General features: G+C 36.6%; 1 protein-coding gene across 4 annotated transcripts in view; it reads left to right on the forward strand.

Annotated features, from left to right (window-relative positions):
- Positions 1–16,594, forward strand: part of PTPRZ1 (protein tyrosine phosphatase receptor type Z1) — a 187,542-nt gene that overhangs the window by 101,705 nt on the left and 69,243 nt on the right. For all 4 annotated transcript variants that reach the window (XM_009243178.3, XM_054559718.1, XM_002818377.4 and 1 more), the window contains exons 7-8: positions 6,669–6,826; positions 6,971–7,121. In XM_009243178.3, coding sequence (XP_009241453.3) covers positions 6,669–6,826; positions 6,971–7,121 — 309 coding nt within the window. The remainder of the gene's footprint in view (positions 1–6,668; positions 6,827–6,970; positions 7,122–16,594) is intronic.

The following is a 16,594-nucleotide window of genomic DNA, read 5'->3' on the forward strand; positions in this document are numbered from 1 at the left end:
AGGAGCAATCTCTCACTTTCCACACTTGATAATTTATACATTTCTCACCAAATAAATAACAATTTATCAGAAAATTTTGTTACATCAAAAGCATGAAACATTAGTGTATATAGGAAATAGTTTTTAAAATTTATTCTTGAAAATAATCTAATTATATCATGCAATTAAAGCCTATTTATCTATTATGTCTCTGCATTATACATCCCTTAAAAACTAATTCCTAATCTGAAAACAGCTAATTTTATAAATATCATATTTTAAAGTAGAAAAGGAATTGTTACTCAAGTTAAAATTTATTCCCTGGTGGTTTCCTTGATAAATCCTTTGCTTTATCAACATGAGGAGATGAGATTTTTGGAAGAAGGTCAACACTTTCATAGAAGAAGATGCGATATGCTTTGACATTGTTCTGCCTGCTATCTCATGGATCTTGTAATTTGTCACAACAAATGCTTTTAACAATATGGGCAGTGGAGTGTAAGCCTGTTAATATTACTATTTTATTTTTATTAAGCACTCACACACAGGATCTTAATGCTGCCCCGAGTTACCAATAAAATGAGGATTATTCCTCTCTGGGAAGCTGCAAAATTTGAAATCAGAAGCAAAACTCATGTAGATCCTTTTCTTGAAAGCAGAAGCCTGGCCTAGGATTGATTTATCATTGTCAATTACATGTGAGGATCTGAATTGACCCAACTTTTCAGAAATCAGGAATATGTTAACTCCTGCAGTGTAGCTTTTATTTTTATTTTTTAAAGACACAATCAAATGCAAGATGAAGCTGTTATCTCCCTCAATCGACCCAGATTGCAAAATTCAACATTGAATGCCATAGTCACATTTAATTTTTCCCTTCTTGAGTCACAAAGTGGAATCTATCCAGACTGAAATAAAGCAACTTGTTTGAATTCCTGTACTTAAAAAAATGTATAAGATATGAATTCTGAATGTTCCAGACCTTTCACCAGCCTGTGGGGACAATGAAGGAGATGTTAACACTGGGTTGTTAACCCTGACTTGTGTAACTATGGGACCTTTGAGACTTTCTCTTAAGGCCTCTTAACTTTCCCAGGGTACTTTGCTTTTTGGGGGTGCCTTGGAAGGCATTCATATGAACTTGAGAATAAACTTGCTCGTGTTCTTTAAAATTTCCTTTCTAATATCTACTGTCTGAAAGCCATTCAGGAAGATACTTTGTCAGATACACTGTGACTACATATTCTCTCCCTTTCTGAGAATATGGATTCCCTAACAGCATTATTCTGCCTATATTCTGGCTCTTAATTTGAAAGCAGAGCAGTTCTTGGATTAGCTGAGGACAGATTCTAGTCCTTTACCCCCCCCCCACCTCACTTGTATTAGTCCATTTTCGCACTGAGAGTAAGTGATTTGTAAAAGAAAGAGATTGAATCGACTCACAGTTCTGCATGGGTGGAGAGGCCTCAGGAATCTTACAATCATGGTGGAAAGCAAAGGGTAAGCAAGGCATGTATTACATGGCAGCATGAGAGAGAGAATGAGAGTGTGAACAAAGGAGAAACTGCGAAACACTTATAAAGCCATCAAATCTCGTGAGAACTCACTCACTATCATGAGAACAGCATGGGAGAAACTGCCCCCATGATCCAATCACCTCCCACTTGGTCCCTCTTCAACACATGGGGATTACAATTTGGATTACAATTCAAGATGAGATTTGGGCAGGGACACAGAGCTAAACCATATCACCACTATTTGTGCACCAACTTCCTCATTTACCAAAAACCAAAATCCTTCATGCCTATCCACTCATTCATCTGGATACTTAGTATTTCAATATACTAAGCAAGGACAACTACCCAAACCAAATAAGTTAAGTCTTTCTAAAGTCAAACGTTTCCATTTTGAGAGTTCTTGAATTAAATCCAGTCTATTTCTGACTCTAGAAAATCCCCTACTGCCCAATAAACTGAAGCCTTCCCCATATTGGCCATCAGACATTGCTGCTGGCAACCTTGAGGATCAAAGGTGGGCACTTGTCTTTAGGCAGTGATTCTGGAACCACAGCTAAACCCCCAAATTTGGCTCTGTATTCACCATATAATGTAAGTTATTAAAAAAAAAAAAAACACCTTTTCAACCATTATTCGGATTATAAGATCTGTCTTATTATGCTGTGGGCTGGTTGCTCATTTCCTGTTTCCTCAATAAAGGACAAAGCCCATTTCTCATTCCTCCCCTCAACCCCTCTTTCTTTCTTTCCCTCCCATCCACCATACCTACTCTATGTGAGGCATTATCCTATCCATGGAGTGGAGAGAGAGAGAGCATGATGTTGCAGCAATACTGAGATAATGCATTAATATTTTCCAAGCAGAGCCCACAAAAGACGTTAGTTGCAATCTTTCGAGTTGCAGGGAAGAGACACATCCCAGGTAACATCATCAGTGATTATCTGATGGGAATTCTCATCAGAATGATTTATAGTGCTTTCTTAATCACAATTTTAGCCCAGAAATTTCTGTACTGAAAAGTCCTCATAGGCGTTGGTGTGGCCCCATGCTAAATATCATTGTCCTAAGTAATAGGAGCTGGTTTTATGTAGTTACCAGCCTTTCTCCAGTGCTTGGCCCTATTGTGGTTTCTTCATCTTTGTTCCTCCCCATCTTTTTTTCTTCCACTGTTAGCCTTCTCATGGAAGGATCTGATTAGTTGCTTGGTTGATCATCATTATATGTTCAAGCAAATAATGATTGCATAAATGAATGACTAACCCCAAATAGAGCAGCACTGGCTCTGGTGTGCTTCTCTCGTGTGTTAACAATAGTGAGGTTACTTGGATGAAGCAGGTGTTTTTTTCTCAAGCCAACAAAACAAAATGAAAACCACAAACACAAACAAAGGAAAAACACTGTAGTGAAATTTTGTTAGAAGAAAATGTAACTGAAAAGCACTTCTGTAATTTAAAAATCTTGTGATATCTAGTTACCACATCCGTAAGAGAGACCAGGTGACTGCTACTGAGGTCCACAGGCAGAAAGAATAGATTCCACACTGGAGATAGGGAGAGGAAAATCTTTTAAAAAAACTTCTGATTCTTTTGCTTCTTTTTAACTTTTTTCCCCTTTAATTTCTTTCCCAATAATAGGAAAATTCTCTATCTCACTCTCCTTACTCAGGTCTCACCTCTGCTTTCCCTTCCGGGACCCTGGCTCTCCTGGGGTCAATTCATTTCCACCTAACTTAGCAGTGAGTCAATTTCTGTCTCCTTACCTAATTAGTATTCTCAACACACACATTTTTCATGAAATATTTGTAAGATAAATTTAGTCTTCAGTGGGAAAAAGAACAATTACAGTCCACTTGTCAGTTAAGGAGGTAATTTAACTACAACAATTTTCTAGTACTGAAAACATAAATCTAAAAACATTCACAGATTAAAAATAAATATTCTTCTTAGTTCCTAAGAACTTGAATCTAATCTGAATTCTGATCATGTTATCTTGGCATTGGAGAAGAGGAGGACATACTTTTAGAAGTTACTAATGAATCCATTAAATCAAACAAAGCTTGAACTTTCTAATGGATTAAAACTACCTGTAGGCCATATTGACATGACTATCAATTCAGTTAAGAAAAGGTTTTTATTTCTAAGATTCAGTTGTTAATTCAGACTGAAGCAGTTATCTCTAACTTTAGTTAGTAACAGTACTCCTTTTCCCTTCAGAAGTTTCTGTGTTACAGAGAAGTTAACATTTACTAATTTAACTTTTAAATAACTTATTTTTCTTTGAGGCTTTCTGAATATGTTTAGTCTTCATAGAGTTTAGAGCTGGAATAGACTTTTAAGATCAGATAGTCTAGTCATTTCGTGTTCTAATGTGGTAAGTGTGGGTAAGAAAGACTAGGCCGGGTGCGGTGGCTCATGCCTGTAATCCCAGCACTTTGGGAGGCCGAGGCGGGCGGATCACGAGGTCAGATCGAAACCATCCTGGCTAATAGGGTGAAACCCCGTCTATACTAAAAATACAAAAAATTAGCCGGGCGAGGTGGCAGGCGCCTGTAGTCCCAGCTACTCGGGAGGCTGAGGCAGGAGAATGGCGTGAACCCCGGGGGCGGAGCCTGCAGTGAGCCGAGATCGCGCCACTGCACTCCAGCCTGGGCGGCAGTGAGACTCCGTCTCAAAAAAAAAACAAAAAAGGAAAAGAAAAGAAAGACTAAAACCTTGAAAAGGCTTCACTTTACTTGGGATTTTCTACACTAGCCTACTAGCCTGCATGTTTGCATCACCTGGGGATGCTTTTTAAAAATCTAGATGCCCAGGCCTGACCACTAGAGATCTTAATTCAAATGGTCTAGAGTGGGGCCTGAGGCACTGGTATTTTTCTAAAACTCCCTGGATTATTCACATAAGGATTAACACCACTGCTCTACACTGTGCCACCTCACTTAGACAACACTGATTGGCTTCAGGGACTATTTCTTAATGGCCTTAATCTCATAGAGAGGGCAGAGGACTTGCACTGGGCTGGGTAGTTCAGGAGATAGGAAAACAAATTAGACACAGATCTCACTGGTAAGTAGATTGCTGCCTAATGAGTGAGGGCTGGTTCACAAATAGCTAAATGACCAAGGTATTGCTATTGGTAAGTGCTATTGGACAGATACAAATGAGACTATTCAAGGAGACAGATATATTTGGATTGTTTCAGGGTTTGAAGGCCAGATGGCCCACCTAAGAAAACTCTACCAGTTTTTGGATAGAAATTCTATAATCTGTATACAAGTTTATATATAAGAATAAATCCATATTCATTGGTGTGTGTGTGTGTGTGTGCACACACAAACACATATGTGTATATTGTATCAAAAATATTTTTTTCCACTCTTTGTCTTTCCTTTTAACTCTCTTAATGACTATTGATGAATAGATCTTGTCATATACTAAATTTTATTATTTTTCCTTTTATGAGTAATATTTTTTGTGTGCCATTTCAGAAACCTCAACCTACCATTAGGTTATGATGATACTTTTTTAATGTTTTCATTTAAAAGCATTATGAATATGTTCATTTAAATCTGCAATCAGTTTAGAACTGATTTGTGCTTATGATGTGAAGTAGGGAATCAAGATTCACTTTTTTCCATGAGGATATTCAATTGATATAGCACTGTTTATTGAAAAGACCATCCATTCCACATTCCATAATAATTTTTCTATCATAGATCAAATGATCATATTTTTCTTTTATTTTCTCTTCCATTGTTCTCTTCATCGATCTTTGCACAAATACCTCACTATCATAATTTCTACAGCTTTATATATAACAGTATGACAGCTCTTCCTATCTGGTAGTGAAAGTTTTCCAGCTTTATTATTTTTCAAGATTGTCTTAACTTTTCTTTGGATTTTTATTGAAATTTTAGAATCAATATGTCAATTACACACTCAACCTTCTGGGATTTTGATTAGGATTTAATTGAATCTATGAATCAATTTAGGGAGAATCAACACCTTCACAATACTGACTCTTCCAACCCATGAACATAGTCTTTCTGCCATTTTAATATTTATTTAATTCTCTCAAGAATGTTTTGTAATTTTCAGTGTAGATATTCTACACATTGTTAGATTTATTTGTATTTGATAATGTTTTGCTATTTTAAATCATATTGCTTTAAATTTTATTTTCTGTTGTTTGATGCTGGTACACAGAAATACAATTGATTTTTATATATTGATCTATGTGCAGTGACTTTGCTAATTTCACTTATTATTTCTCATACTCTGTAGATGATTTTCTTTCTTTCTTTTTTCTTTGAGATAGAGTCTCGCTCTGTCACCCAGGCTGGAGTGCGGTGGTGCGATCTTGGCTCACTGCAACCTCCGCCTCCCAGGTTCAAGCGGCTCTCCTGCCTCAGACTCTTGAGTAGCTGGAACGACAGGCACGTGCCACCATGCCCAGCTAATTTTTTGTATTTTTAGTAGAGATGGGGTTTCACTGTGTTAGCCAGGATGGTCTCGAACTCCTGTCTTCGTGATCCACCTTGGCCTTTTTACAGGCGTGAGCCACCACGCCCAGCCTGTAAATAATTTTCAATGTTTTACATGCACAATCATGTTATTTGCACATTGTGATGGTATTATTTTTTCCTATACAATCTTAAGATTTTCGTTCCTTTTTTCTTTATTGCACTGGCTCAGTCTTCCAATTCAATGTTAAATAGAAGTGGTGATGGCAGGAAATCCTGGTGTTATTCTTGATCTCTAGGGGAAACACTTTCAATAAGTCGTTCTTAAATATGATGACTAGTACAGGCTTTGATGATCATCTTCACCAGAATAAGGTTTTGTTTTTATTTTCCATGAACTGGTATTGAGTCTTATGAAATGATATAACTGTATCTATTGAGATGATCATATGATTTCTGAGTATTTTTATATGTGAAATATTCTGTTCACCATCTTGATGTAAAGATAAGGCATCTAACACTGTATAGTGACATGTGTAATACAATTTGGGGCATGCCAGCTTTATTACCATTTAAAAATATATCTAAAATGTTTCAAAATCTCAGTTTTGATTAAATACATAACAAAGCATGTGTCTCTGTTTCATAGAAGCTTTGAACAGCTAAGTTCCAGTGTTGAGATTCCAGCTGAGATGTATATTATTCCTTTTTAGGGAAGCAGGCTGCCTTAGATCCATTCATACTGTTGAACCTTCTGCCAAACTCAACTGACAAGTATTACATTTACAATGGCTCATTGACATCTCCTCCCTGCACAGACACAGTTGACTGGATTGTTTTTAAAGATACAGTTAGCATCTCTGAAAGCCAGGTAATCTTAGAAATTCAAACAAATCAAGTAATTCAAAGCCATTTAAAAAACATTATGTTCTAACTTTGCTATAAAATATCCATTTTAAAATATTTACCAATGCCTTTGAAGCAGATATGTTAAATTATTTGATCTTTTTTTCAGTTGGCTGTTTTTTGTGAAGTTCTTACAATGCAACAGTCTGGTTATGTCATGCTGATGGACTACTTACAAAACAATTTTCGAGAGCAACAGTACAAGTTCTCTAGACAGGTGTTTTCCTCATACACTGGAAAGGAAGAGATTCATGAAGCAGGTATGTATTTAAATATAATCTTCTACAACTGTCATAGATGCAATGTTATAGGAGGTAATTTTAGTAAAATGACAAATATAGAGGACTTGGAGCTTTAGAAATGTTTTAATTATTAATTTTGTAGCTTTAGGTAAGCTATCTAATTTTCTGAATATCAGATACCACATCTATAAAATGGCAACTAAAAAATCTATTCTTCCCATAAGAATAACCCCATTTTATAGATGAGAAAAACTGAGATTTAATAAGGAAAATCATTTTTCCAGAATACACGGTAATAAGTAGCAAAGCAGAGTACACACCTCCAAGTTCACTTTCTGGTATTTGCCCGGGCTGAGAGGTATGAGAAAGGACTGAATAAGAGGCTGAGGTGTTCAGAGCTTGGGAGATCATTTCTGGCTGGGATGATCAGGAAACCTTCATGACAGAACCGCCTTTGAACTGAGTCTTGACACAGTATTTGGGTTTTAAAGTGCTCGTCTTTGTGTTGGCAGTCCCCAAGAAGGAGCCTAGCACCTAATCGGTACTGAAAATAAATGCACTGAGTTATTAATGAATAAGAAGTGAATCTTCTTCCCAGTTTCCTTCTTGGAGGAAAAGAAATTTGCTCTTGTTAGGTACAGCCAAGGGAAATGACACCAGAGGGGTGTCTCTGGAATGCCGTCTGTTTTTTGAAGCTGACACGGTAGTTAAAAGCATTTTTAAATGTCCAGAGAACACAATCAGATACATCTGCTGACTTGTCCTTTTCAGTTTTTACTGAGGTTGTCACTTGTTCATTAAAGAAGTCATTGAAATGACCTTTGCACTGGGGACTTCTAAGCTTTCCAAGTAGATGGACCTCTTTGATATCAGTCCTACAATGAATTCGATGATTTTTTTTGCCATGTATAATATTAATTTAATAATCATCTGCTTTTGAAGATTAGGCATTAAAACAACAAGTTTTTGTTGTTTTAATGTGATATTTCCAAGAATCGTTTATCCTTTAACAAAAAGATAGAATTCAAGACAACAGTGATGAATAGCTATATTTACTGTGACACTAAATTTTAAATTAAATTGCCCCAAAGTGAGGAAATTTAATTATATTTCTGTTGGTAGTACTAAATACCATAGCATACTGTCCAGTAAATAATAGACAATCAATTAGAATAAAGAAAGTGGATTTAACCATCCCCTCTTCTTAAATATAATAGACCAAATTACAAATTAAATAAATATGATTTTTTTGGTCACACAGTTTTATCAATTCTGTTTTATTAAAACCCTTCAGTGGTTCTGCATCACTTTTGGAATAAAATTCAAACTGCTTGTTATTGCATGGTAGGCTCTGTGTAGGTTTACTAGTCTTAGTGCTTAAGCCTCCCCAACTAGCATCCTTCCCTTACATTGAACTCCATGAAGTCCCTTGAAGATGCAAGACCACATTCTTCCAGGTTGCATTTATACATTTGGCTTCCCCATTGATGGCATGTTCCTCTCCACTGTCTTCATTTCCCTGCCTTCTCATTCTTCAAGACTCAAGTTGAGCATTGCATCCACTGGGAGGCCATCTCTGACTCTACTTCTGTCCTCCTAACTCTGGCCCTGGCAATGGCCACAGGACTGCACACTCAAGGAGACACCATACCCATAGATGGTAAATGGTGTTCCTCTGGAGGTTGTACGACGTGCTCAGCTTCTCCAGACTTCATAGCAGTTGCCGTATTATGGTAATTGTCTATTTACTTATTTGTCTCTGCCAGCAATCTCTGAGCTCCATAGTGGAAGTAAATAAGTCTTTTATCTCTTTATCTCCATGGCCAAACTAAAGTAAAGCTCTCATTCACTAAATATTCACTGCATGGCTGAAAGACTCCATTTCCACATAATAAAAACGTAGCAAGTTACACTTAATAGGTGCTTCCTGCACTGTTTAATGTGTAAACCTTTATATAATTCTGATTTAATGCAGAACATTGCTTTCACAGTTAAGTGTTAAAGGCCCAAAGTAATAATCCATAATAACAAAAACAGTAATAGCTACTGTGCATTGTGTGACTCTACCAGGCATTGGAGCCAGACAATATTTGACTTAGACCTCACTTCACTCTTATGAAGTTGGCCTCATTGTCTTCATTTTACAGTTTGGGAAGCTGATATTAAATGGCTTGCCCAAGTTTACACAACTAGAAAGGAAGGGAGTCAGTATTTGAACCCAAGTCTCCCTGAATCTAAAGCTTTGCAAAGTTCTGTCCACTGTACTTGACATTTATACAGGAACATAATTTCTGCTTACATAAAAAACTGATGACTTTAAAGACATGAAACTTCAAAAAAGTAGTAATGGATTTTGAGTGTTTTGTTTATCCTAAGGTCAAACATGGAAACAACACTTTCTAAACTACTTGGTGTTTTGGGTTCTAGAAATATATGATAGGACCTATAAAGTAAGGAAAATAATTTTCTTGAATGGAGCTTGTAGGAATCGATTTTATTCCCTTAGACCATGTGTGTATATTATCACAGAATTTCACATCCCTGCTGCAATACTAATATGACTGCCATAGTAATAGTAATTTATTTATCACCTATTTGTCTGTGGTTTGGTTCCAAAATAAATGACAGAACTAACTAGAAAAACAGCAACTCAAAATAGACTCACTCATTTAAATTGAAGGGACTTAAATATGCAATACTTAAGGAAAAACTAGAAAGCTTTACAATAAAAATGCATATTTACAGGCTGTTTTTGTTGTCTACTTATCCTATATGTGTGCCTTCCCCAGCTTCCTCAAGAAAATCCAGTCACACCAACTACTTTATGTTTGTATTTTTGACTAAATATTTATGGAGTGATGGGGAGAGGCTACAAAACTCAGCATCTCATCAAAATATCTGCCTACAGCTTAGACAATATTGCTTATATAGTATTATCCGCTTATATTGTATATCCTTAGGATAAATAAAAGTGCTTAAAAGACAATCCTAGTTTTTATTAGTGTTTTGTATCTTTATGGCCATCAGTTTTTATTCTAAAATTATGTTAGCAGAAACACGTCTCTTCTGCAGTCTCCCTTGCTGGGCCTTAGAGTCTTTGCCTTCAGATTGTTTGACCCTCCTCTTTGGTCAGTTCCCCTCACAGAGTTTCAGCTGCTACCCTCATCCCACCCAAGTCTTCATGTCTTCCTAAGGCAGGAAAATTAGCTTTGTCCCAGGTCCTTCAAACTTGCCTACCCGTGCTCATCCTAATGAACTCAGCAATCAAAAAAGGCCCTTTTTGGTAGAATGATTTATTTTCTTTTGGGTGTATACCCAGTAATGGGATTGCTGGGTCAAACGGTAGCTCTGTTTTAAGTTCTTTGAGAAATCTCCAGATTGCTTTCCACAATGGGTGAACTAATGTATATTCCCACCAACAGTGTATAAGCGTTCCCTTTTCTCTGCAGCCTCACTAGATGCAATATTTGTTGGCTTTTTAATAATAGCCATTCTGAATGGTGTGAGATAGTATCTCATTTTAGTTTTGATTTGTATTTCTTCGATGATTAGTGATGGTGAGTATTTTTTCATATGTTTCTTAGCAGTTGTATGCCTTCTTCTAAGAAGTGACATATGCATTTATATGTTAATTGCTGTGCTAGTCACAATAGCAAAGATATGGAATCAACCCATGTGCTCAGTGGTAGATTAAAAAAAATGTAGTACATATACACCATGGAATACTACACAGTCATAAAAAATGAAATCATGTTTTTTTGCAGCAAGATGGATGGAGCTGGAGGTCATAATCCTAAGTGAACTAATGCAGGGACAGAAAACCAAGTACCTCATGTTCTCACTTATAAGTGGGAGCTAAACATTAATCAGACATAGACATAAACATGGGAACAGTAGACACTGTGGTGTACGAGAGAGTGGAGAGGTGGGTGAGTTAAAAAGTCTACCTATCAAATGTAATGCTCACTACCTGGGTGATGGGATTTGTACGCTAAACCTCAGCATCTTTTAGTATTCTCATGTAACAAACCTACATATGTGCCCCTCTATCTAAAATAAACGTTGAAGTAAAAATAAATAAATACATAAATATTTTTTAAAAGGGGCCTTTCATTTGCCAAAACATATCCCCTTCTAGGGGGGATCAGAGATGATATAGAACTTTTTTTTTCTACTTACATAGACTAATATGCACATTTATGATTTTAAAGTTTCAATCATTGTCAAAATATATCATTTTGAGATAGCAATGAAATAGAAAAGTCAGGTCATGTTAGTTGGATGAGTCTCATCCACACAGTTACATATTCAGTCAATTCTTTTTTGGATTTAATACGAACCACTGTCAAATAATTAATATGCCCTTATGCAGTATAGGGCCTTCCTGATTACCCAAAACTGAATGTGATTCCTCTTTCTTCTGAACCATCATAATCCCTGACCTGCAGCTGTGGCACTTTGCCTTTCTTGCCTTGCTTCAGGGATGTTTATGTGCATGTCTTAGTTTCTTAGTAGATCCCTGTCTAATTGATCTCAGTATTACCTGTAACATCTGATAAAGTACCTGGCAGGTAGTAAGAGCTCTCTGATTCCTTGATGAATGGTGAATAAGTGAATGAATTAAAACATTGGCCAAAGCTTACTCATGTCTAAGCCTCTGGGGTTAAAAACAGCATATGTGTTATTGGCAACAAACACAGAAGGAATGACTGGCTTTAGATTTCCAGACAGGTTGGAGCCAAGTTCTTCTTGCTGAACATCCTTTAAATAATTAAAAATTTGCAAAGCCTTCAGAAGAATACAGTACAGTAGTATTAGCATGTGTGTACAGTTCATGTTCAAAATTAAAGATCATTTCAGGAAAAGAAAGATTCTAATTTTAAAAAGATAGTATCAGTATTATGACAGAATTGTTAAGAAAGAGCTTCCTCTGTGACTGAAAAAAATAGCTAAATAATTTACATTCTTCATTTTGACTCTGTTAATCCTCTGTAAGATTATTGTACTTAACAATAATGAACACCTAGCATATCAAGACTTATTATGTAATAATTTTTATAGATGCCTGTTGTATAACAGTCTGCATTTACTGAAATCATTATAAAGAAGTGAGCTACTTGCTTTTATTTTTGCAGTTAAAAAAAGAGGAGAAATGAATCTGATTAGACCCACAGAAATTAGTTGTTTCTTTCTTCACAAACTAGGACTTGCTTTTTCCATCATGAGTCTTTACACTCAATGAGCATTTATTACTATTTGTCCTGTGCATAGAAATACTGTTTTCTTATGAAGGTTTTTTTTTTGTTTGTTTGTTTTTGTTTTTTTGGTTTTTTTGAGTTGGAGTTTCGCTCTTGTTGTCCAGGTTGAAGTGCAATAGCATGATCTCGGCTCACTGCAACCTCCCCCTCCTGGGTTCAAGTGATTCTCCTGCCTCAGCCTCTCGAGTAGCTGGGATTACAGGCATGCACCACCACACCCAACTAATTTTGTATTTTTAGTAGAGACGGGGTTTCACCATGTTAGTCATGCTGGTCTCGAACTCCCGACCTCAGGTGATCTGCCCACCTCAGCCTCCCAAAGTGCTGGGACTACAGGCGTGAGCCACAACGCTCCGCCAAAAATTTTTTTCTTAATGGATATACTATCTCCTTTGGAACTGAATTTGAGAATAAGAATTGAAGATTGTATTTATATTCAGTTTTGATCTTTATTAAATTCAATCTGAAAATTTTTATTACGTGAACTTATAAAACATAGAAACTATAGATAAGCACAGATAAGAAAATAAAAATTACCCTGTAATTACACTGCCCAGAGATAACTATTATGAAGATTTTGGTAAATATCCATCCAGATCTTTCTGTGAAATTTTTAAAAAATGTTATTATATTTCACAAAAAATGAGACTCTACCACATGTCTGTTTACTGATTTTTTACTTCATATTATACCTTTAATACATCATTCTTAATTTTTATGTCGTATTCCATCATATAATTATAACTGCATATTAAACCTTAACCAGTTCTTCAATTTTGGACATTCGGTTCATATATTTTTTGCCATTATAAATATCTAACATCCTCATTTTGACCAAGAGGAGAAGTAAAAGCTAGCACAAAAATTGTCAAAATCTTGCTCTCAACAAATGCATTGTAGGAAAATGTATTTTTAGAAATACATTATAAATAATCGCAAAAACCACGTGAGATTTGTATATTCATATAAACTCTGTAAGGTTAGAGACCAGGCCTTATTCATTTTTTGCATTCACAGCAGGCGCTCAATAGATTATTTGTGAATTAATGCATTTCTTATCAGAACTTCAAACCTCTGTATTTCCATTTGTATGGAGAGCGCCATTTATTAGGAAGGCATTTCTTTTTGGCATCATGGAATGGACACTGGCTCTTCTAAGGATCACAGACTTTAATAGAACCATCTGGTCTTGAAAGAGTTAGTGAAAACTGTCTTTTTTTTTTTTTTTGACAGAGTCTCTCTTTGTCACCCAGGCTTGAGCACATTGTCTCGATTTCTGCTTACTGCAGCCTCTACCTCCTGGGTTCAAGCTATTCTCCTGCCTCAGCCTCCCTAGTAGCTGGGACTGCAGGTGTGTGCTACCACACCTGACTAATTTTTGTATTTTTAGCAGAGATGGAGTTTTACCATGTTGGCCAGACTGGTTTCGAACTCCTGACCTCAGGCGATCCGCCTGCCTCCACCTCCCAAAGTACTGAGATTACAGGCGTGAGCCATCGTGCTTGGCCAATAAAAACTGTTTGCTTGTTTGTTAAATAATGAGTACTATGTGTGAATAATAGTACAAACATAGCAAAAGTATGAAGTAGATTAAGTTCAACTGTATCCACGCCTTCCAGGCATCAGATGCTTTCATGCTGCCTTCTTATCACCTTACAAGGTTTTTCTGCTAAGAAGCAGGGACCTGCTGAAGCACAGGGGAGGGGGAAACAGCCTTTAAAGTTCAGTAGACTTGATTTTAAACTCCAGCACCAATACTTAATAGTTGTATAAAAATTGTCAACTTACTTAACCTCCCGAAGCCTCAGTTTCTTCACCTATAGAATAGAAAAGTTAAAAATGATCACCTTATAGGGTTGTGGTGAGGTTTAAATGACCTAAAATTTGTAAAGCAGTACAGTCCCTTGAATGTAATGTGCTACTGACTCATAACTAATATCATTGTCACGTGTATATATGGACAAAGAGCCAAGATTTCACAATGAGTATGGTATACTATTCAAGTTTTTCATGTTTAAGGTATTTTTAGATAATTGTTGAATAGAATTATGGATGCACTTCAAATCTCATTTGCTAGCACTGTAATATATTTAATACAAACTTAAAAAAACCAAAACAATAAAAGATAAAATAGTTGTCAAGGCAGAGTAGCATAAAGGGAGTGTCTTTGTAGCATAATATTTTGACCTATGAGAAATGTTGTACAATTTCCTGAAAAACGTCATGATGAATTATACATTAGTAGACTTACCTTCTTGAAGGTCAGTGGGTTGTCACTAGCATTTGTTAAGGTCACATGTATATAAACACTGTACTGCAACTATATTTTAAAAAGTGAAATGAATATTATTTACTTCTTGGAAGATTATATACTACAAACTGAACTGTTGATGAAGTCACTCTGGGTCCCTAAAGACTGAGTGAAAGAGGTAGAATTAGAAAGACTTCTTTTGGCTATTAATCTAAAGTGAATATGTAATCATTCAGAAGTACAAAACAGGGATAGATGTTTTTCAATTACATTCAACATTTATGTCAATGTTTACATTAGTTGTATTAGGATCTGCTACTGCCTGAGGAGAAGTCACAACCTCATTGGTTACCTTCTGGGTCTCTAAGTCATTCAGCTTTTCTCTCAGCAGTCATTGTCTTACTACTTTTAAAAATGAGGCTCATAAACTTCAAATAAGGAAGTGGTGGACTTATTAGCATGTATTTATGAAGCACTTTTGGCATGAGCTGTGTTATACTGTACAGAACTTCAAATTAGTGGGAAATAACTGAGTGAGACCTAGTGTAATCTCAGGTAATTATGACATTTTCTTCGCCACTCCCTAAGAATCACCTCCCTGCCATTTCGTATCAATCCACATTTTTCTCAGAATACCTGAAGCTAAGACTGCGCCTTCTCCCTCAGGGCAGATTGTGCTTCTTCCAAGGCAGGCTAGAGAGCAACAGAAGTGGAAAGAATCTCCTATCTCCCCTTGGTCATCTGCATCAACTTTCTTGATTAACAAAGATTTGTCACAGCCAAGGAATGCATTTGCATTTCTCTGTCTCTTTTCTTTTCTTTTTTTTCTTCATCACTCAGTGCTATGCTTATTAATATTTTGGCACTGGTTCCACAGATCACGTCCATTCCTACGTACTAGGTGTTCACTCTTCATTTAAGTAATGAGAGGATGAATGATAAAGCACAGGACTTTGTGTCAGCTAAAAGTTTAAGAAGCTTATACCATTTTTAGTAGGAAATGTGTATAAATTTGAAAAGAATTTGGCCTAAATGGCAGAATTTTTCATAAGTTTTTTATACATTCCTGTATCAATGGAGTGCAGAATTTAGAATCTAAAACCACTCGTTACATCTGAGAGCTTACTAAATCTAAGTGTTTGAAAGCTATCACAGGAATGAGCATCCTAAAGGCTGAGACACTATCTTCTTCTTCTGTATGTCTAGAGTGCCTAGAACTAAGCAGATGAGAGTAGAATGCTAAAAATAAGTTTTTAAAGCAAGAACATGTATAGTTCCCTGATAAAGGAGACTACATTCTCATTCTTTATAGTGAGGATTCTTTGGTCACTGTTCATGTATGGTGCAGTGCCATTTACTTGTACTCTACATGACTTGGCATGAGCCCCAGACTCACAGCCAGAAGCCTGCACCAACCAGTAATTAGGTTCTCCTTCTTAGCCAGTGTCCCCTGAAGAATCAGTAACTATGACCCAGATCACATGTAGATGTGGAAAGGAATCAGTATGTGAGATGTAATCCTGAGGGAGGGAATGAAGTGTCAACAGTTTCGAACTCCTCATGATCAGGAAAATTATATTTTTGTTACTATTTTACTTTATAGCAGCTCGTAGTTGATGTCTGAGTACATATTGATCTGGAAAAATGGTATTGATTTTCAATCCAGAAAACATACTTTACAGAGTACGTATGCTTCTAATAAGATAATTGGGCAGGTCGGGTGCAGTGGCTCATGCCTGTAATCCCAGCACTTTGGGAGGCCGAGGTGAGAGGATCACAAGGGCAGGAGATCGAGACCATCCTGGCTAACACGGTGACCATCCTGGCTAACACGGTGAAACCCCGTCTCTACTAAAAGTACAAAAAAAAAATAGCCGAGCGTGGTGGTGGGTGCCTGTAATCCCAGCTGCTTGGGAGGCTGAGGCAGGAGAATGGTGTGAATCTGGGAGGCGGGGCTTGCGGTAAGCCGAGATTGTGCCACT

The sequence above is a fragment of the Pongo abelii genome, chromosome 6, assembly GCF_028885655.2.
Source record: "Pongo abelii isolate AG06213 chromosome 6, NHGRI_mPonAbe1-v2.0_pri, whole genome shotgun sequence".
In the NCBI taxonomy this organism is placed as follows: Eukaryota; Metazoa; Chordata; class Mammalia; order Primates; family Hominidae; genus Pongo; species Pongo abelii.